This window comes from Hippichthys cyanospilos, chromosome 11, assembly GCF_059441005.1.
Source record: "Hippichthys cyanospilos isolate Australia breed blue-spotted pipefish chromosome 11, RoL_Hcya_1.0, whole genome shotgun sequence".
In the NCBI taxonomy this organism is placed as follows: Eukaryota; Metazoa; Chordata; class Actinopteri; order Syngnathiformes; family Syngnathidae; genus Hippichthys; species Hippichthys cyanospilos.
The window spans coordinates 6,135,534-6,162,172 of record NC_142379.1 but is presented as its reverse complement, the minus strand read 5'-3'; the positions used below and the strand labels follow the sequence as shown (position 1 = coordinate 6,162,172).

At 39.4% G+C, this 26,639-nt stretch overlaps 2 protein-coding genes across 2 annotated transcripts; one reads left to right on the top strand and one right to left on the bottom strand.

Annotated features, from left to right (window-relative positions):
- The first annotated feature begins 802 nt into the window (after positions 1-802).
- Positions 803-2,876, top strand: exosc5 (exosome component 5). Its single transcript, XM_088428370.1, has 6 exons — positions 803-953; positions 1,380-1,493; positions 1,945-2,066; positions 2,178-2,318; positions 2,487-2,576; positions 2,720-2,876. The coding sequence occupies exons 1-6, from the start codon at positions 857-859 to the stop codon at positions 2,813-2,815; spliced, it is 660 nt and encodes a 219-aa protein (XP_088284496.1). The 5' UTR covers positions 803-856; the 3' UTR covers positions 2,816-2,876.
- A 912-nt stretch (positions 2,877-3,788) lies between these two features.
- Positions 3,789-20,127, bottom strand: tmem91 (transmembrane protein 91). Its single transcript, XM_088427211.1, has 5 exons — positions 19,869-20,127; positions 13,918-13,969; positions 11,477-13,598; positions 7,690-7,836; positions 3,789-7,131 (listed from the first exon to the last, which is right to left on the bottom strand). Exons 3-5 carry the CDS (start codon positions 11,885-11,887, stop codon positions 6,976-6,978), a joined length of 714 nt encoding a protein of 237 aa, XP_088283337.1. The 5' UTR covers positions 11,888-13,598; positions 13,918-13,969; positions 19,869-20,127; the 3' UTR covers positions 3,789-6,975.
- Between the last annotated feature and the right edge of the window lie 6,512 nt (positions 20,128-26,639).

The following is a 26,639-nucleotide window of genomic DNA, read 5'->3' as shown; positions in this document are numbered from 1 at the left end:
GAAAAGGTACACACAGCTTCGAGACAAATACCGTAAAGGAAGTCAAAGGTGGCTTCAAAATAAAATACATTGTTGTTTTTGTTTTGTTTTTAAACCTAGTGTTACATATTTGCAGTGATTTTCTGACACAAGTTGTTGCTAAAACAAATGACTAGACGGCACTGTGTTGGAATACACACTTTAGATATTCGTAATGAATCGTGACAGTAACGTTCCGGTTTGTTCGTATTATATTATAGAAGCTTTACAAGTCAGGCAAATGACTTTTCCGCATTGTTGTCATTTTACATATGTGAAAGTACCGTAATACTCTATTCACACTGCACCACAGACACAGTTGAATAAATTCCGTATATGAGGGGAACGTTCAGAAGCTCCGAGTCAACTACTGAAGCAAAAGTAAAAAAAGTAGAAAAATCTTAAACATATTGCTTTTCTGAACGTTAATTCTCCTTGGTTTTGCGTTCTCGGCCACCTAAATGTGGGTTAGAAAAAAAAAGAAAAAAAATCTGACAAAAGGAGTATTATGTAATAATGTATTATATCTTCTTTTGAAATAGGACAATTTAGAAAAAATACTGCGCTAACTGGAAAGCTTCAAGGAAATGGCCAGTGTTCCTATTTGTACAAATATGGAGTGTAGTCTAGGTTTAAAAGTGTACATGTGATTAAAAAAAAATCTATTTAAACTTAAACTTCATTATCTATGGTTAAAAAAACGCGATTCGGGGCACTTTCTGGTACTTGAACGGCGCACAGCAAGATACTGATTTAGTCTGATGTCATCGATAAGCGCCTACCCATGCTGTAACCATATGTGACGTAATTACTCCACGACAAAACATTTGACGGCGCAATGGAAACGTGTAGTCCGTCAACAGTTTCCCTCAGAGAATATGGCTGCGAACAGAATTTACTGTCTCGCCCGGACGGTTCAGCGTCTTTCATACAAGGTAATAAATTTGAAGGATGAGTCAAATTAAGTGATTTAGCATTTAGCTAGTTTCCACTGTGAGTCGGGATTAGCCCATTGTGTAAACAACCGTGATGTACAGTATACATTGTCAAACTGCACGATATTTAAGTACTTTAACCTGAATATATACATCCTTGATTATTCCATGCAGGACCTATTAAATAAAAAACATGTTTACATTCATTCCACACAGTGTATTATTATAGTAGATCTTGTAAAGTGCGTGAGTGCCACATCAGATGTTAAATAAATAAGGTACTAGTTTTCTTTGGTTCTAGTTTGCAGAGTCCAAATAATTTACAGCGTCATATTTTGAATTATAATGAAGTATCGTCGAGCCACCGAACAAAATCTGGATTATCTATGATATTTCGTATGTATTTACGTTATTGTGTGTTTCAAGGTGACACCAGTGTGCTGGCTGCAGTGTACGGACCAGCTGAAGTCAAAGTTAGTAAAGAGATTTATGACCGGGCAACGTTGGAGGTGATCATCCAACCCAAAGTTGGGCTTCCAAGTAAATCTTCAATTTACCCTAATATTTCGTTATTTGAAGTCCATTCTTTGGCGATTTTTGTTGCTGCCGTGCTAGTTTACATTATGTGATTAGCGGTTTTTATTTATAGTCTGTCTGCATGTGTTGACATTAGTTTAAAATATAACTGGTTGTATGGTTTATAACCATCACAAATTGATGCTAATTGTGTTAGTGTTAAGATTTTGGATCTTTATTGGGCTTTTTGTTGCCTTGGTTAAATGCACAATATGTATTTTGTATGATTCTTAGTTTGTAAACTTTAGAGTGGTACAAAAAAATGAACACTTGTAATTGTTCATTCTGATAGGGATAAAGCATTAATCGAAATCGATATAGCAACGTAGTTGTGTATCAGGCATTGGCGGATAAATGCTGTAGCTACAGTTCTACTGATGTTGTATTTCAGTTTGAAATAAGCTTTATTTTGTAGGTGTGAAGGAGCGAGCTCAGGAGCAGTGTGTGCGGGAAAGTTGTGAGGCATCACTGCTGCTGACCCTTCATCCTCGCTCGTCCCTCACGCTTGTTTTACAGGAGATCCATAACGATGGCTCGGTATTCTTCGCTCGTAATTATTCATTGCTTTTTGGGGTCCCTCTTGATCGTAGAGCCCCAAGCAGATGTTTACTTGGCTTGATGTGGATGTGCATGTTTTTTACTGTCCAGCTTTTATCCTGCTACTTGAATGCCGCCTGCATGGCTATGCTGGACGCCGGCTTGCCGATGAATTGTCTTTTCTGTGGCGTCACCTGTGCCATACATGCGGATGGAAGAATCATCACAGACCCGACTGCCACTCAGGAAACTGTAAGTTTCTCTGTAAAAGAGATTTTAAAACCCAGCACACACATTTTAGCTTTACTTTTCAAGAATGAAACAATTCCACTTTTGAACATTCTGTATTTTGCTCGTTCTACACAAACATTCTTACCATCAATGCAAAATGAACGCTGAATGTGCTTGTCTTCTTATCAGGACAGTCGAGCGCTGATGACCTTCGCCATCGACAGCAAAGAGCGTCGAGTGATGATGACCTCAACCAAAGGATCGTTTTCAGTGCAAGAGGTTGGTGAAATGAACCAGTGGGGACTCCCAGTGATCTGCACAATAAGTTTTATATTGTATCATTAAATAAAATAATACATATGTACAATTGGGGACCAACATGTTAAAAATACATGTAAACTATTTTACACATATGTATGCAGATGCAGCAGTGCATCGCCGTCAGTCAGGCAGCGTCCGAGAAGATCTTCAGCTTCCACAGAGAGTCGCTCAGGCGGCGCTACTCCAAAATTGTCTGATCTTGTTTTACTCCACTCGCTGCACATTGACCAATTTTTCTAATAAAATATTCATCAGCCACTTTGGGCCTCCTCTGCTTCATTTCACTTCTAGGTTACATGTGTGATTAAGTGTGGTTTGGCCGTTGGCGGGAGCATCCGTGAATGTTTTGTTCTTTTAAAAGAGAATGACATAATGCAATGATATGTGGGATAGTTCAAAGAACTCCTGTAGACACAATTTAGGAATCTTAATACATTTTTCAATAAAACTACAGCCATATATAGAAAGATATTACAGCAGTTCACATTTAACTATGTGTGAGTGTTCAGAGAGATGCTTGAAATATATATATATATATATATATATATATATATATATATATATATATATATATATATATATATATATATATATATATATATACAAACAGAAAATAATGTTACAAAAAGGCATTTTATGGCAAGAAATAAACGCCTGCTCTACGAAATTTGGCCTCTTTGCGGCAGTGTGGTGCACGCATTGTGCTATATGTAATGTTAGAAGAAGAAATGAACTTAATACTGTATATCAGTAAGTCGTATTTTATTCACTAGAACGTTTACACCTGGGTGTTGTTGTATTAATTCTATGTATTCTTACAATGTGTATGTGTAGGGTTTCTGTATTTAAAAGTAAATACCACTTGTAATGTTTAATGCCAATTTATGATGGCCGCAAATTCAATGAGTGCTAGCGATAAGCTAGCGATGTTGCTAAAACAATTTGTTCTATGTAAAAATACACAGTCTGTAATTATTTGCGTTGTGTGTCTAGTGTTATAGTAAACTAACTTTAGGATCAGTAAAATTCTGAAAACAAACTCAGTTAAGGCAGAAGAACATGAGTTTGCTTAAGAGTTTATTAGTAAACAATGCCTTATATTTGGCAAGTATTTTCTCAAGTTGACGACTGGGGCCTTAATAGAGGCACTGAAAAAAAAGACAAGCGATCTCGGTTTCAAAGAAGTGCATTTTATTTATTGTGATTCTCTTGTTTTCCTTTCACTTTATTTACATTTGACAGAAGAACGTGAGCCTAGGTAGGGAGTCCACGTCACGTGACTAGACAAGACACGAGAGATCCAGGCGGTACCGCTCGAGCTCAGAAGAGAAAACTGTGGCGGAGGATTGTCGGGAGGTTGAAAGCTGACGAGGTATCACGGGTTGCCTTTGTATATTGTTCACACACGGTTATTGTTATTCATCGCGTTCGATCATCATCGGTGCACCCCATGATAGAAAAACTACATCTACATAGAAAATGTGGACTTTTCCCTTAAAATAGTCACTGGCTTACATTAATGGCACGCTGAAGCTCAAGCCAAGTCAGGTGAGGGACTCATGCTGGACATCTTTTTGTCTCCGGCATTCCCGAAGGATTAGTTAAGCACTCTTTTTTTTGCAAACTGAATGGACTTAATGTAATATACACAACTCACTTCTCTTTTAGCACTTGCATTTATCGCCATCCTCTTTTGTCACTCTGCACTGTTGAAATCTTGAAATTCAATTCAGTTGGTCCTACTGGTTGATGATTTTTTTTTTTTTTTAACCTGAGCACACAAGTTAGCATCTTGTGTGAGAGTGAAATGTGTTCAATTGCATGATTGTAACTTGTAAACACAAAATATTAACTTTTGCCCGTGGAATAGCTTTGGATAAAACCTGAGATCAAAGCCTGCTTCACACCGAGGTCCTTTTACAAATGACAAAATGCTAGTCATGATGGAACACCAGGCATATCATCTGCTTTGACAAAGGCAAGTTATTGTGAGTCACTGAGTGTTGATTTCACATTTTGTGTGCCATGTGTTTCATTGCTACACTAATGTAATGACTCAATCAAGTCACACATCCTGATATCCTCTGCATTATCACAAATTGCAGTCATATTTAAACTAAATTTGCCTAATTGTAAATACATACATTGTATGGATTGTTTTTAAATTTAAGGTGTATCTGAATATGTTTGTTTGCATAACAATTTGGATGGACATGCAAAAATCTGTTATTGTCACTTCCTTCAAAATTTTCACAATTGTATTAATAGTTCAACCCTTAAATATACTCTTTATGGTTCCAAAACACTTTAATATTACTCCTGGCTCATGAAAAAAAAATCATTCCAATTTGAATTTCTATGTTGTTTTCGTAAATGGTAAAAACACCAATTACTGCTTTCCCTTTAAGCAAATGCTTTGGTGGCATCCTATTTCACCTTAGTGAGTTGCAGAAAGAGCTCATGTTAAATTCCTCAGGAAAAAAAATGAATGGGTGAATTCGCAAATGGTGGTACACAATACTACTTTCCTATTAGCTAGCACTTTGCAACACCTCGTCTTATTTTAAGGAATCTAAATAAACTTTTACTATGTGGATCTGTGAATTTGTGACTGGTGAATCCCAAATAGCCAGGGATTCACAGTACATAAGATGCTAACTTCGGCGCACAAGATGCTAGCTTGTAAATGTAGGATACAGAGAGAAACCTACTCTGCAAACATGCCAACGTACAGTAATTGTACTTCTTTTTCTGAATTACCTTTTTAGTCTTTTAAAAGCGTTCTTTCTTTCCTTCCAACAGTCTATTGAGCCCCGTAGATGAAACATTAAATTGTGATCACAACACGCAAAATACTAATTTGTGGTGACAAATTAAGTGAAACGTGCGCACAAATACTAATTCATGGTTATAAAGCAGGGATAATGGGAGCACAGACTACAAAGCAATAAAGTTGATATGTGTAATTCCTGGACAGTTGGTGTGCTGTAGTTCAGGTTGTCCATGGGAAACTTACTAAATTCTCAAATTAGTTTTTGTGCGCATGTCACATCTCTCAAATTAGCATTTTGTACTAGTCGTATTCAATTATGGCTAAATCACCACCACACCCCATGTCATGTTTTTTTTTTTTTTTTTTCCACCTAAAGAATCGAGTTGTGTCATGGTTTCAGAACTTCACCAGCCCACGGCAAGGTCAACCATGTTCCACTTCTCGCACAAGCGTCTTTAAAGTCCGCTTCCGCACCCTCGTTCTTATACTGTGACGATGATTATCTACAGTGTGTTTCTCTTCTAACTTTAGTACAGCAAAGGAGAGTCCGAAGGATGGCAGGGAGCTGCAGGTTGTAAATCAAGCGCATTTCCTCTAAGAATAGATAAAAGAAATACTTTAGAATTGATCTTGCGCTAAGCCACACCCCCTTAAATGCTGACTGGCCTATCATAGCACAGAACAGAGATTTGCTTTTTGAATTATTGCAATGGCTAGCCTGTTATGATAACGATGCCACCTGTTGAATGTGTTCCCGGTTGCATTTTTTTGTGTTGGCCTTTTAATGGTTATAATAGAAATAAAGGGCCAGCGGCAAAGCTAATGAAGCTAGTTACTATTCAGTAAGTGTATCTTGTTGCAGAGTTTGTTTTGGCCTTACAATTATTCTAATAGAAGTAGAGGGCTAGCCCCAAAGATAACACTGCTTTCTAATGAATGTGTTCTTGATTTCAACATTTGTATTGGCATTTGAACGGTTCAAATAGAAATAAATAGTCAGATGTAATGAGCCAACATGGTTAGCCACATTTTGCAGGTTGAGCTCTTGCCAGCTTTACAATAAAAATGCATCTTGTTTGTTAGTTATTTTCCATTTTTTGGCTCTGTTGTGATATGTTTTGACACTAGTCACTAGTGCCTGATACACACAAAAATAACCAGTCTGGATTTGTTCCGATTGCCCCTTTCCAACTAAGAATGACAAGTGTAAAGTTATCTTTTGTCTTATAGGTTTTGATATACAGTATACGTAAAACTATCCAGTGGTTTGAAGATGTGTTGAGTGAATTTGTGGTAATAGTAGAGTTCAGTTTTTGATTGTTGCTGTCAAATGCCTATTTTTTTTTTATGTTCACGACCGGACCGTGTAAACTAAAATACCTTTACAAGATTTAAAAAACCTTGTGTGTGTATCAGGCCAAAGGCGGGCGGGTCTTAGCGAAAGGCCAACTGATTATGATTGAAGATAGAACAGCTGATGCACTAAAATGTGACTAGTTTAAAAGTACTTGTTAGCGGCATGTGCACAAGGTCCATTTTCTTTTGTTTGCTCCAGGAGAGCATTCACAGCTTTTGTTTTTATTTTTATGGCGGCTTTGCAGACAGGTAGGAAATGAGGGCGGCAATGGCGCAGATGTAGGTGACGATCCCGAAAACAATGGATAGCACGGAAAGCCACAGAGCCTGGCGGGACGCCGCGTTGGCTCCCTGGAGGTCGCCCTCGGCCGAAGCCTTGTTGGTCTGAAAGAGGACACAACACTTTGAGTCAGTGATCGGGATCCAAGATCCCAAAAAGTTGAGTTCTTTAGCTTTTGGGATCTGACACAATAATGACACAGCAGATTTGTTGAAACAGACGCTAATTAAAAATTCACTGATTTTGTGTGACTCGATGCCAGCATCTGTGGCTCGTTCATCTTTCTCTCACTCCCTTGCCAGTCCTTGGCTCCTTTCACCATGCCTTTTAATACGAGAATTTTCCCCAGAATGCAGTTCAGTTTGAACAGCACACAAAACTGTTAACTCCTGTGACAAACCAGACTATATGCTGAACCTGTTACTGCCCCCATGAGGCTATTTCTTTGCTTAAATTTGTTTCAGGACTTAAAACTGTGCTCACATTGTGTGCGTTTTGATCCTTCGTGGTTTACTTAATCCCACAAATCTTTGTAATCCCTGCACTTGCGTTGCACTTAAAACAGGGAGGCCGTTATTAGTCCATTGCTGCCAAGTAAAGAGCCAGGTTCCATCTCGTCAGCTTGGCACAAATGTGTGCGTTGTCTCTGTGTGCGTGTTTACCTTCTGCGAGAGGTAGAAGGCGGCAATGCCCAGGGGCCAGAAGCAGCAGAGCATGGAGAAGAAGGCGAGGCCTAGGTAGTCCTGCGGGATCATCAGGGGGAAGTTGCTCTCGCTGTCGCTATCACTGAAGTCTTCCATGGACGAATCCTGAGGGCGCCAGTGGACGCAGGCAAGAGGTCAGAAAGGTCACCTTTCTACATGCATGCACTGGATCGTTAAAGGGTTTGGACTTTATGAATTCTGAAAGTTAACCTTTTAAAAAAGATTTTTTTTTATTATTAACAGTTGGCCATTCAAAATGTAAACGCCAAAGTATTAAAGTGGAAGTTCGGATGCCAGAGGCCCCAAAAGTGGATCAATTTGGAGATAAAGCGAGTATTTAGTCTGAAGTCAAAGCTTGCAGACACAATTCAAATTAACTCCGCCATTTTGTGAAGATAAGCATAGAAAAAAAAGCATCGGGTGGCTTTGTATCAAATGAGAAAAACAGACCATTTATTAGAATTTTTATTACGTAAAGTGCATTTAGCCAAAACTGCATAAATTGTCTTAGTGTGAAAATAACCAGATGAGTCTTTTACATGTATAGCGAAAATAAAGATGTGAAAGATTTTCTTGAAGAACTTAGTAAAGGTGACATTCAGACCTGGAATGATTCAATGACAACTAAGGAATTACCAAAGGAATTCATAACCATTTTTCATTAAACATTTTGTGAGCAAGTTTAATTTGAAATGGTCCAAAATCCTCTGAATTTCTGCCTGTCTCAAGTAAATATTTGTCTATTTCTGTAGTCTTCTATGCAAGCAGACTTATTATCTCTGTGTTAAATCACATTTTTGTCCATTTTTCTGATGTTACAAACTAAAACTGTACTCAATATAAGTTAAAATTAATTTGTTGCACTGTCCATTTGAAATAATGTTACCTTTTTAATAAAGGGATCGTAATTACAACTTTAAAAAAAGATTTGTTGGTAAATTGACAAATAATAAATTAATTACTAATTGTAGCTGTCTGCTACCATCATTTGGCTAATCGTTTTTGCTATCACGATACTCTAACGTTGGCTGTGGATAAGACAGTGTCTGTTGGCATTCACTCTGTTTAGTGCATGATCGCCCTCTACAGGACAGGAATGGGACATCATCACTAGAAGTGTGGTTATGCCAGAAGATTATTTTCAGTGTTGTTTGACCTTGGTGGACATCTATGCTCTTTAACATAAAAAAGAAAAGATGAAACATTATTTGTAGAAGTAATAACCATTTACGGACTAATTAGGTCAAATTGTATCATTTCTCAGAGTACCTAGATTGGGAATGAGTGCCATTAAATGCAAAACACGCCATTTCAATAGTATCCAACTTGTACAATGGATGTTATTTCTGCTCTAAGAGCCCTCTGAGCAAAAGAGCCTCGTCGGTGTTTATGTCTAGCAGCATCGAAACTTCGCTAGTGCCATGCGACTGAATGAGGTCATGTGACTGAATGAGGTTAGCAAGAACAAACTCTGACAGGTCACTCGTGACTCACGCGTCATTGGCGAGTGAGAGTTTATTCAATCTGACTTCCTGTACGTCTCGCTTGATCGCGTGTGCGCAAACGATGCAATTGCAGCTCTTGCCGGTCGTAATATTAGGTACCCCTGCGTTGTTTGACGAGGGGTACACTGACTTTTCATATCTTCGGTGATTGAAGCATCATAACAAGCAGCAGTTTTGGGAGATAGTGAACAAGTCCCCTTTAAGATCCTAACATTGGAAAATAGGCCAATATGTTGAGGTTTTTATTCCCAAATAAAATTGTTTCTTTGTAAACTTTTCATTTTGATTCAACACAATCGTAATCAGTTTGTTACATGAATTACTTACAAATTCGCTAACAAAATCTCATAATATCAACTGTCAAAGGGATGAAATTCTGAGGATTTGGACAATTTTAGCTCTCCAAATTATTACCAAAATCTAAAACTATAATAACTTGACTATCAATTAGGTGTCGATTAATCAGTTCACCCTTTCGTCTCTGTAATAAATAAATTCATTTACTAACTTCTTTGCTTTTTTGAGCGCATAATGAGTAAGTAAAATAAGTTACTTTATAAAGTAAAATTCCTAATATTGCAAACTACTGATATTTGCATTGATTAGTACACAGGAAGTAGCTCTCAAGTCACTCTCTCCTTCATGTGTGATATTGCTGTTTATTCGGTTTTATTTAATCATTAAACCATACCAAATAAACAAAATCACTGCTAAATAATCATAACAGGGTCAACTTTTACCAAGAAAATCATGTTCATGTTTAAAGTAGACATAATGCAATTTTATGCGTGGGTTGATCCTGTCCACTATAATTCACAAATTTCCGCTTTTTTCTTTTGCAAAACATTTTGGGCTCGGCAAAGTGCGGCGAAGGAGAAGAAGATGCCGTGTTGCCATCGAGGTCACGCCGAGGTTTGCTTCCCGGCAGCCCGTACTTTTTGCATGACTGCACTGCTGCCAGAATTTCAAATGAGTTTTTTTGTCTGTCCTTGAGGAGCACGAAAACTCTTTTGACAAAGTGTTTAGGCAGCGCACGTTAAAACGAATGGAAAATAGACTATTATGGGATGCGGATTTAACGTTTCATATTCATTCCTCTTCTCCTTGCATTTCTGCTCCTTGTGAGCATGTTGTTGGCCGTCGGAACAGAGCTGTCATCCTACAATCGTTAGTACCTGTGCCAAGCTTCATGCAATGTGACTCTTTGACAGCTTTGCCTTGCCGCTGTCCCCAAAATACTTTTGCTCGCTCGCGTCTATTAATAAGTCGAGAGTCGCTTGTGCTCATAATGCAGTTATCCTCCTCACAGCAGCAGCAGAGGATGTGTCACACATTTAAATGATGTGATTAAATGTTTCTTGGTCTCTCAAACTCATAATTCAGTAACTCTAATAAGAGTTAGGGTTTCTGATGGAGACGCCGCAACTATTAAATCTGGTCTGTTTTATTGTTGTATATTTGAGGCTGATGACATGGAGGATATATCGTACTTCGAAGGAGGCGAGTTAGGGAGAAATTGACTTTTTTGAGGGTGATATTAGAATTAAAATGAGTCTATTTTCGAGGGAAACATTTTTTGAAGTATGTTAAAAAGTGAACTCATTCACAAGCAGCTTGTATTGCTGTCAATGGCGGTGAGTGAATGAATGTTTTCATTGTTAGCCCATAAAAAATGGATCTTTGACATCTATACCTATCAACGGTAGTGAATGATGCAATATTTCTGGGAGCAAATAGTCATGATGTTGCAACAATATTCATTTTTCAGGGAGAAAAAGCTGTAATTGTTAAAAAAAAAATATTCTGGGATTACTTTTGTGAAAATTTTGTGAAAATGAAGTAATATTTTTCCTAGAGGAAGGTTTAAATATTGCAGATTTTTGTAATATGACACATTATTAAAAAAACGTGGTAACCTGTGGCAGTTTTTAGTTTGTGCGTGAATTAATTTTGTTGTTGTCGTTAGCATCACAAAATTATTAGCCTAATAAGCATAAATGCCCATTTCATTTTTGAACATTTTCAGAACACAACAAATTCAGTAAACCAAGCGTCCAATTGTCTTACCTTGATTCAATCTTTGTCACGACAAATCTACAGTATTTATTTTTTTTCTTTTTTACATGCACATTGTTATCTTATATTACTATGGTGACGGTGAGTTGGAAATCAGGAAATTATGTTATCCGGCTCAACATGGAGCAACAAACATGGAGCGTTCAAGCAAAGTGCCAACTTACGTCGGAATCAGGGAGCAGGTCGTCTTCATCATCCATGCTGTAGGAGGCGCTGTTGAAGTCACTGTGCGCCTCGGCCAGCAGCTTCCGCTCCAGCGTAGATCCGGGCCCGATGTCTACAAATGTGGTCTCCAGGTAGTCCTTGCTGAGCAGCGAGTCGCCGTGGCTCCAGATAGGCGCAGCCGGGTAGAAGGATTCGAACGTGCGAGGCAAGGAACACGGGTCCAGAAGCTGATGCGGTTGCTGAACATCTGGAGGGTGTCCACAGTAGCCCCTCCATGCCAGGGGAGGATAGGCCATGTCCTCCTCGCACTTAACCAGCATTCCCTTGAAGACCCCCCCGGGTGTTGGACCTGATGGTGGATGCGGACTTTCTCCCAGTAGGGGGTGCTCTAGCTCATCGCGGTTCTCCATCGCCGGCTTTGACTTGCATCCACGCCCAAAATGTAATCTGCAGAATCGGAGTGGCTCCCCCGAGGAGTGCACAATGGGATTAGATGCTTTGCCGGCTGCTAGTGTTTCAGCGATAATCCATCTTTAATCCAATTCTATGATTTCTCTCTTGGTGAACAACACGCGTTATATCCGTAGTCCTTTGCAGGTTATGGCTCAAGAATTCAAAAGATCTTCAATTGTTTGGTTCTTCAGTTCAGGGGCTCTTTCTGATGATGGACATCCAATGAAAAATCCCTTCAGGAAATCCAGGAACGGTCTGATCCTAACGGAACAGAATGTTGTAATGTATCTGATAATCTCAGGTCTCTGGGAGTCTAGTGGTTCATACAGTTTACTTCCAGTTTGGGATCAGGATCCCAAATCTCATCAGTTTCCCACTCAGTGATGTGGATAATTGTCTGTCTTTCTTGGAGTGTTGGCTTATCTAAAACACTATTCCTTTCAAGGTCCTAATGTGGAAAAATTATTTGTGGAAATGACAGTTGAAAAAAAATGTGTGGTTATTTCAAAGTGCAGCTTTGTAGTCTGACTGGTCTGTTAGGTAAGAAAAGGGTTTGGGCTAGATCTAACAGTTTAGGAATGATTGTAGACCAAAAGGTACGCGTTAGAAACTGTCAAGATTATTAATGCAGGTTCGTTGTCTGTCCGGATAAACATTGTGATCGTTGACCAATGTAAGGTTTAGGACTACCACATCATTGCTTCCCATCAAGGGATCGGAAAAAAAAAAAAAACTTCTTGAGAGTCCTAATTTATGGATAACACTGAGCTGTCTTGATTTAGATGTCAGTTTTGTTATCTGACTCGATCTGCCCTGAAACTGGTTCAGGATGATTCAGGGTGTAGGATTATCACATCTATCTGACATGGAATGTCCAAAAAGTAATGTGGAAAAACTGTTGCGATCCAGGTGTCTGTTTCTATATTCCTCGTGATAGACTGAAGACCGATACAGGGTGTTGGATGATCATATCAATACTTTCCGTCCATGAGTTAGAAAAAAGGTTCTGGGGGAGAAATGGCTGTATAAGAATCATTAAAACCCGAGTTAAATGGTCAGCATTATAGTCTGTGAATTTTTTTAAGGTAATGAGATTGAGGACCAATTGTGAAGTAACGAAAAACGTTGTGATTTGAGGTGCAGGTTTGTTTTCTGTCGACAAACCTCTTGGCAAATGGCTAAACTACATTAAAGGAGTATCGCATCAACCTCTACTGTCAAGGCTTTGAACAAAAGCTCTTCAAAAAGGGACTGAGGAGAGTTTGTCATCAACTGGAATAGCCTCCTGCTTTCTCCTGACGCTGAACAGAATAAGTGGAACAAAACGGACGGCTTGATGATGTGTTTCAGACGGCTGCACCGATAACTGGTGCGTGTTGATTATGCCCGGACATCAGTCAAACTCGTAGCGCCATGGGCGGATTGGGGCCACATTGGAGGGCGGTTAATCTGTAAAAGCAACGAGGCTCCAGAAATAGAATCCTACGGTTCGCGTCGGCAGGTCACCCGGCCCGCCGGCGTCCATCGCTGCACTGCGTCATGATGAAGAAATCAAAGAGTCTCCGTCGAGTTGTATTTTTAATGCAGTCGGTCCAACATCACAAGGTTCTAGTCGAGACAAATGAGGAGCGCCAGGCTCTTTGTCCGGGCCGCCACAAGGGGAGAAGTCTATTAAAGAGAAACAACAAAGACATATCAGCGTCTACGTTCCCTTGATCAAGAAACGACGGTCCTCCTGGAATTCACCGATCAACGCGCATCGATAGCGGGCTTGAAGAACTATCATCGTTTCCTTTTTAAATTCACTCACAAACTGTTGAGTGAAGTGTGAAAACCTTCAAAATCCCTAAGAGGAACTTTCAATTCAATTCTGGAGCAGAGCAGATGTGTTCTACATAAACTTTATATCAAGTGGACCTTTGGGTAAAACAGCACTCGCTCAGAGTTTAGGAAGTTAGTTTGCGGATCAATAGACTGTAACACTTACTTAGTTCAGCTTGATGTGTTCCAGACGTCTTCAAATAAGACCAGGAAGGGCTCTGCAGAGACACGGGAGAAGGAGTTATATAAAAACAATATTTGAGAACGTCAGCCCAAGCAGTCCTACTTTTAAATACAACAGTTTGGTTTTGCGGATGTTTTTTTCTGAGAGAGAAGAAATTGGGCGTAGACGCAATACATAATAGATATAGTTTGAACATGTGATTGATGGCTGATAAAGGATTGTTAGATTGATGCTGATATCTGATGGATTTGTGAAAGATGACCTTTGCGTGATTTTCCATGATGATGGCACAGTAGATGCATGTCGATTAGGGGTGTAACAAAACCAATTTGAGCTGTGAAATCTTTTTGATTGAAAAGATTCAAGTGCATCGAATCCAACCAAATTGAATCGTTCCACTTTGAAATAGCTCACCGGCGTCACGCCGAAACCTCACAAGTCACATTTGGGGCGAGTTCATTGTTTTTGTTTTTTTTTTTAATTCATACAATTGGTCAGTCTACATGTGCGGGTGTTATTTATCTTTCTTTTTTTCCACCTAGTTTTTTCAAATGCAGTATATGTAAAATAGCAACAAAAGAATCATTATATCGTACCCTCAGACTGAGCCGTAATCTCACTGAGTTGAACCAAATCAAGTCATTCCTTAATAGAATTTTTCTTGAATCGATTCACACCTTTTGGGAATCGAAACGAATCGTCTGTTCCCCTAATAATTACGTGATCCATTTTTGGCAAATGAAAAGATTATACATGGCAATAACAGAGACTCATAACTACATTAAAAAAGAAGAATATTTAATAGTAGTGTCATAATTACAACTTTTTTACTTCTGATAAAATACTGACATTGCAGTCTAGAACACTCTTTGATACTGATATTGATCCGATATGATATTAGCGGAAATGATATGTGCTTTTATTTTTTGTTTGGGAAATGTTAAAAGAGACCTGATTGATCGATACTAGTCAGACGAAGAACACCTTTATGGTTGTTTAGATCATGAGTGCTCTGCATGCTAAATCCAGATGCTGCTCGATTGAAGAGCAGGCTTGGAATCTGGAATGGAGTGCTTCTATATGAGCGGTATTGTTTGAGTTTTGGAATGTAGACCAATTTGACCCTAAGCTGTGTTTTGGGGATGATATCGGACATTAATATCAGATCTGGACACCCCTTATATTGATGAGGATGAATTCATAACCAATACAGTATAGATATGTACACAATTATTTGCAATGTGCAGTGGATGCATGGATATAGTTCTTCCATCCGCATTTACTCAATGATAAATGTTTACTTTTTCTATCGTGAGAGACCTCGATAATCTACTATGGTTGCTTAGCAGCAGGAAGACATGATGGACTCGCGTCACGGGAAAGATGCTGCAGTGGCGGGGGGAAGCATGAAGGCAATCAATAGCACATGAATGAAGCATTTCATTACACTTGCGAGAAGAAGAAGAACGTGTGATTGCATCATCAAGCATCTTTCACTCTTCGTGTTCTTCACTTGCACTCACTGATCTACGCTTCCTGTTTTCCCATACACACACACACACACACACACACACACACACACACACACCTACACAGACACATAGACACACACTCACACACATACTCCCAACCATCACATCTTCATTCCAGTAGCAATGCACTCAGTTTATTATGCCCGCCTCCTCATCCTCCTCTTCCTCCTCTTCACATTCTGCAACGCTAATAAAACAGCTACAAGGGAGGCGACAAGGACACGGCCACAAATCACAAACACAGTGTAACAGGAGCAACCTCATCCCCCTTTTGACTGACCCCCCCCCTGCTTTTATTCAATCAGGACAATGTGTCTTTTTAACTACGCGGCTGGAATGATAGTGTATTGATATTGCTATTTGTATTATCGCACTGTGTCCAGCATAGATTAATGGTCCAGTGGTACCCCTAACCAAATTGCGTCACTAATGACAATGCACTTTCATATGAAAATAACAAAGTAAAGGTGCAAAATGTTCAGCGGAGTTAATAGAACACAAGTTATCACTTCAGATTCCGAATAATTTGCTCTTAGTTTGAAAAGAAAAATGTAATATTGCTATCACAGCATAAAAAACATTTAATTATTTGTGCTGATACCTGCAGAAACTCTCATACCCTCTTTTGGAGTGCCTTCATGCACTCCGATTTGAGAACCGCTAGTAAATATACCAGCAATGCCTCCAGCTACATGACTTTTGTAACTGATACATCACCAGTGTTTTTATTGCAATTTATCATTTATCGCAAAACTAGTAGTGGCTCGAGATACAAGTTTAATTCCTTCCATTCCACTTGTACCTCAAGGAGTCGTCTCTCTTCATTGAAGTAAATGGAAATGCTCAAAAACAAAAACATTGCTGCATGTGTTTCAATGTTACAATCCAATTCATTGTGCTCATCCTTCTGGTCGGCCTGCCTTGGCCAATAGGAGTCACTATAATACAGACATGTAGACACTATCATAGAATTGATTTACTATTTATTTTTTTGCTAATGGTCGTAATGTACTAATGACAGATGACCAATAATCAAATCTGATAAATACTGTACTGTACAATGATACATAATGATACCTGTTTGATTCATGACCATGCATTGATACATAAAGATACTTGACCGATACATGTCTGATAAAGAATTGGTAGAACCATAATGACAGGTGATGGATACGTGATTCTTAGCTGGTCAATATAGAATTTCCATTGCAGATATATGATACAAATATGATACATGTTTGACCTTATTCTGTGATTTTACTGTTGCGGAAAGACTTTTCGATCGCTATTTGAGGTAAGAACATTAATCAGGCATCCTTGACTGTAGTTTGCTTTGATAGACTTAAAAAAAAAATGTCAAATTATTATGCGCAGCCCCAAGCTACAACTCTCCTGTTTGAAAAACACTGACTCGAAACATTGCCGCTAAAGTTAATAAAGCTTTTATGAGGGCAAAAAGATGATTATTATTTCCATTATTTCCTATGGGAAGACGTGTATACAAAGGATCCCGCATTGTAGCTTTGAGAGAGGCAAACCTGAGGTACAATGGGAAAGGGAAGCTAAATTGCTGTTTCTGCTGCTGACTCGGTCTGATTTTCAGCCACTCTGCAGTCTCGCTCGATGTGCTTCAGCACACACGCGCACATAATGCACAGCCCCGGAGGTAAATGGTCGACCGGTGGAGCTTGCGCGCAAACGAGCAGCCAGGGACGGGATGAGGGAAATCACAGTCACAAATGAAAACACATGGATGCGCCCCCTCGGCCAATCGGAGCCGAGTGGTCTTTCTCTTAGACACGCTGCATAGTGCGAAAGAGAATCATGAAGCTTAAACGGACCTACCCGATTTAAATCTGTGTTTAAAGATGAAGCCCGATGAGGTAAAAATAAGAAAAGATATTGCAAAAAAAAAAATCCTCGCACACAGCTTTCTTGCCATTCGCAAAGAAACCTCCTGTTCCTATGGAAACGTATCGAGCTGGAGAAGTGAAGGACAGGCTATTTATTTGCCTTTCTATTATGAGTTACTGCACTCTTCAAACTGCTGGATCCCAAGAAATTGGGTGAGATAGTGCAGGGTTCAAAAGGCCTTAGGTTATGCTGGGTTATTTTTACCCAGTGCAATGGGGTGAGAATTTGACCCAGCAGAAGGGATAAAAGCTCCCCATTTTGAGACGTTATCGCTACCACACCCTTTGATCAATATGACCCATTTTTGTATCGTTTTGAAAACAAACACGTTTTTTAGGTTGTCAAAACAACCCAGGAAGTTGGGAAGTATGGTATATACTAGACTAGTGGTCCCCAACCACCGGTCCGTGGATCAACTGGTGCATTGGCCACACCCAAAATAATGTTTTGGAACTGATTTAGTTTCACAGTTCATTCATTTGTGCTTTGTTTGGCTTGCGCTTTGTTTTTTGGCACCACCTCTGGCTGCTGTTGATATTACATTTTGTAGTGAGAAGGATGGTGTGGTTTTGAGAGCAGTCGGTGACGCACACGTCAATATGTCTCTGCAAAATCTGGCTCGCGACTGTAAATTGTACTTTCTTTGTAACAATGTTGATGTATGACCAAAATAATTTTTGGGTCGGGAAAAATAGACCTAAAGTCAAGTTTTGTGTCATCCATGACCTATATTGAACTTTGGAACTATAGCTGTAATGGTATTTCTAGGCACGTTTTATTCAGGATTAAGGGTTCCTGTTCTAATTAATTTGCTCTTAATTTGAAAAGAAACATGTGCTGCCCCTGTCACAGAATTAAAAAGCATATTAGATATCCTGATCCCTGCAGAAAGCCTAACTACCTTTCAAACTACTTGTAATCTCTATTTTTTGCGTTACTTGTCATAAGTTTGACTCCCACTGTCCGAGGCACATTTAGACAAACACCTAAAGTTTAAATTCACTTGTGTGTGTAGTGAAGTGTGTTGAACATAGCATGCTTTGTGGAAAACATTATTAGGTTGTTTTTGTTCGGGCACGCCAACTCATGTGTTTGTGTGCAAACGCCCCGACGGTGTGTGGCTGCCTCCTGCGGCTGTTTTTCAACCCAGTTTGCATTAATCACATCTTCCGCTTCCGAACGTGTGCACGTTTCGATTGTGAGGGTGATGTCACTTGCTGCACATTCAGGCACACGTCTACCACAACATAATGTTGAAAGTCACACATACAAGCACGAAAGGGAACAAAAGGTAACAAGGTTAACAAACTGATGACAGTATTTTTGTTGTTGCAATACAATGGGAATACACCTTAATTTTTATTTTAATGTCACCATTGTGTGTGTTTGTGCGTGCGCACATGTATATGTATATAAGCAACTGGGAATTTCCAATGTCAATGCAAATTAGCTCAGTTCATGGTAATTATGATAATAATGAGCTTGCATTTCGCATGCTGCACTTGCGAGGAGGCCATCGTTATTTGACTTGCACACACAATTTTCCGTGTCTATTCCGTGTCAATTTAGAATGCACGAGACACAAACCGTCTCAACGCACCTTTGCTTTATTGATGTGGTTGAAGGACAAAATATTTAATCCCTTGCATTTATTTTAACATTCACGAAAAAAGGCATTCTTTTCCCTTTAAAATAGTGGTCATGTGGACCTAATCTCAGTATTTTTCTGTGCGAATTTTTTCAGTCCTATAATTTTATATTATTTACATATCATCCTCTGCGATCACAGTCTCTATGTGACTGTATTGTTGTTGTATGTTTTCGGTGTCATACACCATATGTGTATTTTCATTATCATTAGTTTTAGTAGCGTTAGTTAAGTAGTTAGCACTAAAGTGATTTATAAATTATTTGAACGTGAGTGTAGCGTACTATATACTGTTATTTGATAGTGTATTATCTTTAAGATACTATATATGACTATAATATTGCATATATATATATATATATATATACATATACTATGTGTGTACACAAAGTGATCTTAATATAATACAGCATATGCATTATGTTGCACAGTATGTAAAGTTTTTGTGAGTATATCTATATAGTTATCTACCTTGGGTGCATTATTACTTCATTTGTCATACACTATGTACATTTACACCTTCATGCTTATATGCATGCATGTGTATGACATGTATATGATCTAGAGTACAACAATAGTATCAATAATAAGATCTAACAATGCCCGACGTGGACATCTTTTGATTTTAAGTTGATTTTTTTTGTGTTTTAATAATATAATAACAATAATCATATAATAATAGTAATAAAAATTGCACAGCAATCCTTGAAACAAATATCGAAAGTGGGTAGTATAAAAAACTCTAAACAAAAATAACAATAATAAACAGATGTCCTAAAAAAAGAATGCCATATCAATTCAAGTGGCAAATAAATAATTTGATCATTTTGTTGCCTCACCTTCAGGCTGGCACGTCGGTTTCTCCGTCCCCTCGATCAATCGTCAGCCAGGCAACGAGACAATCGGCCACACGTCCCGCATTGTTTTGCATCCACGTTGTCTGGCGCACACGGTAGGATGTCAGTGCTGCATCGGACTCCCTCCCCTCCCACGCGTCGTCTCCTCGGCAGTCATCCTCCTCGTCTCCTCCTGTCTCCTCCTGAGTGGAGGGAGCATGGCGGTCCTTTCGACTCCCCAACTTCCCTGTGACCCTCTTGCGCTCTCTCTCTTTCTGGCTATTTCTCAGTTTTCATATACTGCAGCTCTCCTCCGCTTTGCAGCGACATCACTACTGGGTCCTAAAACCTGGTCTTTCAACGTGTGTGTTTGATGTTTCAATTAGTGCATGGCAAATAGGAACAAGCATGCTCAGTGAGGACATTTTGCCTTTTCTTACTTGTTTAAGAGGATTATGAAGGTCAAGCCTTGATTTTGGGTTGGAATTAGGATTGGGGTTAAGACCAGACATTCAGCCGGGAGGGTTTTAAGGTTAGCGTATGTGTGTATTTAAGTGTGGACCAGATTTTTTTGTTTGTCTTTTAATTCAAACTGCATTGTTTTTAACGTTTAATTTATTTACATTCTTTTTAGCGGCTCGGCGGCCACCTGCTCCGGCCTTCCTGTGGGGAGTTTGCATGTTCTCCCCGAGCCCGCGTGGGTTCTCTCCGGGCATTCCGGTTTCCTCCCACACGCCAAGAAATAACAGGGCGGGTGTATTAGTCATACTAAATTGTCCTTAGGTGTGATTGGGTGTGTGAACGGTCATCTCTGTGTGCCCTGCAATTGGCTGGCACCCAGGGTGTCTCCCGCCTACTGCCCATTGTCAGCTGGGATAGGCACCAACAAGCCTGAGACCCTTGTGAGGGTAAGCAGCTGTAGAAAATGAAAGGATGGATGGATGGACTTTTTTTTTTAATCTATCTGTTGGGAGTGTTCATATTTGGGCTGCAGGAGCATGTTGACCTTTGGCTATTTCCGATATGGCCTTTCCATTCTCGGCTGAAATTTTTGCGAGACAATGCTGAGCCGTCATCTATTCTTTTTTTCCTCATCTATACTTTCCATTCATGTATTTTGTTCATTCGATTTCACCTTATATTTTTCCTTTCTTTTCTATCTTGTTTAAATGTTAGTCTGACCTTCCGCCCAACCATTTGTTTGTCCGTCAATCAATCCATCCGCCCTACCCACAAATATAACTGCAAATCTGCTCAGCAGGCGTGAGCAATCAACATAAAGAGGTGTGAGAAGAAACGTTAGCAGGGGGGAGGTGCTTAGTCGTCGGTTGTTATTGTGGGTGACCGCGCGTGTGTGTGTGCGTGTGCGTGCGTGCGTTATCTCACTCTTTCTTTCATGCCCGCTTCTCTTCTCTGACCCACTTTGGCCCTCCTGAGTCACACTCAAGAAGGCATCAGCGTGCATGTGGATAAAGTGCCGCAGCACCAATCAATGGCCAGTTTGACTGCCTCTGGATTATGTTGACTATTTAATGAGGCGCGCGCACACACACATACACCTCAGAATCCCTCTTTTTTTTTGCGTTTATTGTTTGAGTGGCCGCAAAGCCGCCTGTCTGAAAGCGTATTTGTCTTAAGAGTACATTACGGGGTCAGGAATCAATGCAATGAGGGATCAATCCTAATGGCTCTCATTTTTCCTTTTACTTGCGTTAAAAAAGACTAGTTAAAAGCAGAAATGCTGATTTAACTCTTATGTATTTGAGAGGGTAGTTTGAGCAAAAAATATTTTTTTTCCCGTAAATTAATAAGCAATTATGGCCCAACCAATATGGATTATTTGAGGCCAGTCCTGACCCTGATTTTTTACACTGATTATTTTCTAATTAATTAAAAAATATAAGATAAATGAAGATAAATAGTTTTGTTTCCTTAATTCTTATAACTGTAAATATTTGAAATCAATTGCAAGCAACACTTTTGACAGTTTTCAATACTTTGTACTACAGTATTTGAGTCACAATATACAGTAACTTCTGATCGTTAGGGGGAAGAGTTTTGAATGTCATTTTTTTGAATTGTGTTGAAATTTGTAAAGAGTTGGCAAAAAATTGGGCAATTCTCTCCAATTTCCATGAAGCCAATATTATAGTGAATTGGTCACAGTAAACGTTTGAAAAATAATTCCTCAAACAGCAAAGGTGAAAAGTTGACTGTAAGACTCTTACCACCTGCTTCAACTCTCATTTCCCACAAGCCAATTTGTGAATAATCAGCTAAGGGGGGATTGGGGCCACAAGGCCTGGACCACCTTGGAGTCAGTCAAACATCAAGCATTTCATATTTTTTTATTAAGAACGAAGGTCTCCTAAAACCAAGGCCAAAGTGCAGGTTTGCCAAATCATCCATATCTGCGTTTGCATATAACTGTCATAAACACTTTCACATCATTGCTCTATACGTGTGACGCACAACACATACCTTAAACAAGCGGCTCTGACGCTAAATCACACAGCACCACAATGAACGAGATTATGCTGGTATCTCCACTTCCAGGCTTTGTCTTTTTCTTTTTTTTTCCATTTTATGTTTTAACTTGTGTCGTGGGTTTTGCTTGTTTATTGCAAAATGTGTCACTAGTTCTTTTGTAAATTGCTTGTAAAATTGTGAAAATAATCTTCCCTACTGCCACCTAGTGGCTTGGCATGCTTGTAAATGAATTTAAAGACACACTTATATGTTTGTTGAGGCAAAAATCAATTTAGAGGTTTTTTTTTTTTTTTTCCTCATCCTGAAAGCCCGCCTCAGCAAAGCCTGGGCTGGGGAGCGGTTTGACAGCCTGAGGTGGTAAGTAGCTCATTAGAGAGAACACAACAAATCCAATTCCCCTGCAGAACTCCAAAACATGCTTTACGGCATGCCTCTTCGATTCGATGCTCCCATTTGATTGCTTTGCAACCTGGTTTTTGTTGTTCTCACGCAGCCCCAAGCAAGTAAGCACATTTGGGGAATTGCTCTATCCGCATGAGGTAAAATTGGATATGTTCTTTAGAGCAACAGCACAACTTTTAAAAGATGGCAAATTATGGCTCTTTCAAGCTGGGACATTGTCAGGTTCGGTTGGGCCATCTTGGAAAATGCAGAGGTTTTCAGGCAGCATAAAAAGAGCTTTTGTTCTGTTCTGAAGCTCCTTGGGCCCCCCCATTCCACCGTATTTTTTTTAAAATGAGCAACAACTAATAATTACCATATTAACTGATAATCATTCAGGTTAATCTTTGAGACCTGAAATAGTTCAAATGCCCAGAATGTCAGTCTTTCCTCTTGGGGTTTCTTTCGTCCTATATGAAAACGTTGTTCTCTTTTTCCAGCAAAATGGAGAGAGGTTTCCATTTTGCTTTTCCTGCCCTTGAAAGCTCTGATGATCTTCCATCCGGTCGCAGCGAGTCTGTCGACCTCACAGCGAACCGATAGGGCTCCTCGTTACGGGCATTTGTGAGGAAACGAGCCAGGATGGGCGCTAATCCAATCAGACAGTCCGAAAACACACGCACATCCGCATGAATTGTGATGGTGGCAATGAAGCAGAAGCAAATAATGAAATGAAAGCCTAAGTGGTCGTTTAAGGGGATTAAAAGTCTTTTCCGTGAGGATGGACTTCAGTTACTGTCAAGGAAGACGAGAGCCAACATTGCTAGATGGAGGCATGGAAGCAGTGGAGGGGAGGGATGTTGGGGGGGGGTGCTTTGGGAGGCTTCTGCTTTCAGGCTTTTGGACAATTAAAGTGATTAATATCCTCCCTGTGGAGGGTTGTGGTGGTTAATGGAGGCAGATTAAGAGGAAGTGATGCGCCAACTGTTAGGAAGTCAAAGAGGCTGAGAACACCCACAAGACATAAAGATGGACCGGAATGCTGCCAGCTTTGTGACGCATCTGTGTTCTTGTTTAGGCCAGTGACATATAGTGACAGAAAGAAGAGTGAAAAGCTCTTCAATCAGATGGCAGAATGTACAATTAACGTTTGTATCTTTCTGAATACTACAGTATCTTGGGGTCCAAGTTTACCACTATGTACGTTTTTCAACATTTTCCTTATTTTACTATACGTTCTTTTTATGCATTTTTATATAGTAGTGTGTCATGAGATTTTTCTAATGTACATTTTATTTAAAAAAAAATGTGACATGACTATGATTTCGGGCTGCAACTAACAGTTATTAACAATTAACAATTTGAAACAATTCTTTTCAAATTGACATTGTAAAAACATGTCATGATTTGGTTGCTGTTTTGGTGTGGAATGACATAAAATCAGCAAATATGTTGATCATTGTTTTCCAAATTAAATGCACGTTTGCAAATGTTTTATTTCCATTCGACACAGTAATAATCGGTCTGCTTTAATGGAAAACTAAAGAGCTGAAAATATTTTCAGTCGAATGGCTGAAATTCTGAGCATTTGGCCAATTTTAGGCCTCTAAATGATTAAGTAATTGCCCAGAAAAAATGATTTGGTAATTGATTCGCTGTTGATTAATCATTGCAACTATAGCTTAAAAAAATGATCCTGTAAAAAGCAAACCGTGATGCAGCAAGGAATCATCTTAATTTTGTCCACGACAAGCACACAGCAATACTGGAAAAGGACTTAACAAATCTGTATTCGTTTATTACTGTTTTTAATATACTGCACTACAATCCTGTACAGGGTTGTTGTTGTTGTTGGGTTTTTTTTAAATTAAATAGGCATCAACACCCCCCCTCAAAAAAAAGAGGGGGGTGTAATACGTTAATGTCATCTTCGATGCAAGCAGCAACATTTTGAATAATGAACAAGTGCTTGTTCTCCCTCCATCCCTCCTCAGTTAATCCCAGCTCGCCCCGGCTGTTCTCGTCACTTGAATAAATCATTTTGGCCTTCGGGATGACAAGTCCATCAGCGCGGGCTAACTCTGCCATCTTGTCTCGTTACACAGTCTCCCCTCCCCTCAGTGTGCCCTTCATAGACTTGTTTTGGGAATCACTCCCTGTCCATTTTGTACTGTACAGTAGTGAACTTCCCACCTTTCGCACCCATTCAAAAACATTTGTAATTGCTTCTAGATGCCACAAGATGGAAGCACAATCTTTTTTTTTTCTATTAGACTAAGCTTATGGGCTGAGTAAATGAAGTTCCTCCCATCGCTTCAACATACAGTGGTAGCTCTTCTCACGAATGAAAAATTCAGGTTACGAAACACATCACTGTCTGTCGTTATAAGAGAAAATTCAAGATATCAAAGGCGACATTGTTGGCATTTAATATGATACACCAGCGCTCACTCCAACAAGGTTGTAATGCAATACGTTATCACAACCTGTGATGTCCACCGTAATTGCTGGAGTTTATGATGCATTTTTATAATTTATTAATGTGCCAGCTTGCTCACAAACCTCCACTTCCACTTTTCGTCTTTTCTCATTTCATCCAGACTTGCCACCAACAATTTACACTGTAGAACAGGGGTAGGGAACTTTTCAGTGACCTCAGTATCGTCCGCCTCCTCATGGCCATTTTATGGTCTTGGAACTTGAAATTTGAAAATTAGATAATACAAAATGTTATATTAGTATCAGCCTGAAAAAAGTGGTATACATCATCGCTACTAAATAGTAAACCATAGTTTACTGCCAGCTAGTGGTCAGCAGTGGAATTACACCAAATGAGACAAGCCCAAAAAAAAAGTTTAAAAAAAAAAAGCTCAATAGTGGGACTGCAAACTTACAATGTAGTGAATTTTCCATGTTGTAGTGTGATCTAGAGTGAGTATAAGTCACGTTTGGGTAAATCTTTTGGTTAGTGCCCTCTGTGTATCCCAGAGTGCACCTTGAAAAGGAACTTAACGATAAAACAATACGGTAACATTTTGTACTGGGTCAAGAGAACTGGAGTAATGCGGCTGAAACTGTGGGATTTTAGAGCTATCCCATTCGAGAAGCAGCAGTGGGAGGAGGAGGAGGTGGTAGCTGACGTCACTTGGACTGTGTTTGGAATGCAGAGTGGGAGAACAAAAGGTGCCGCAGGATGTGCTCAGGAAAATTCATTCGCAGCATTAACGCCTGCATCAATAGACACATTTTAGATGTTCATTTTAGGCCACAGTTAAGAATTTCAATAGTTCTGTATCTTGCAGACCCTTCACTGGCCAGGCTCATGCATACCTGGTAGACTTGGTCTGTTCATTTTTTTTTCTTCTCCAACTGAGAACAGTGGAGGTTTTACCAGGTGGGTCGCTATCAACTCATTCAATGGCTGCCAGCTCAGTTAAACTGGATCTTTGACGCCTATAGACGTCAATGGCAATGAATGAGTTCCACTACTCTGGACTCAAACTCATAAGTCATTATATCCTTCACCGAAGAAGCAAGTGGAACAAGTCACTCCACTATAATCACATTCTTAATACAGCAAGTTTAGTCTTCACTTAAGCCTGTCTTTAAATTTGTTGAGAAACTTCAAGTCCCTAAATATGCTATACTAGTTTCTATCCATGCAGGCCAGGCTCGACACTCTTCTTTCATAATATGTCGGAAGTGTCTTAACTGACTTCAGTATGAAGATAAAAATGTATTGGATGTGGTGGCCATCTTGGAAGGGGCAAGTTCTTGTTGAAGGCAGGAGCCACTTAAATTAAGACTTTTGCATAATACTGTGTGCTATAACAAACTTACCTTTGCTTCTCATCACTTTAGGTAAAAATAATAATAAATGTATGTTATTCTTTAGATATTCAT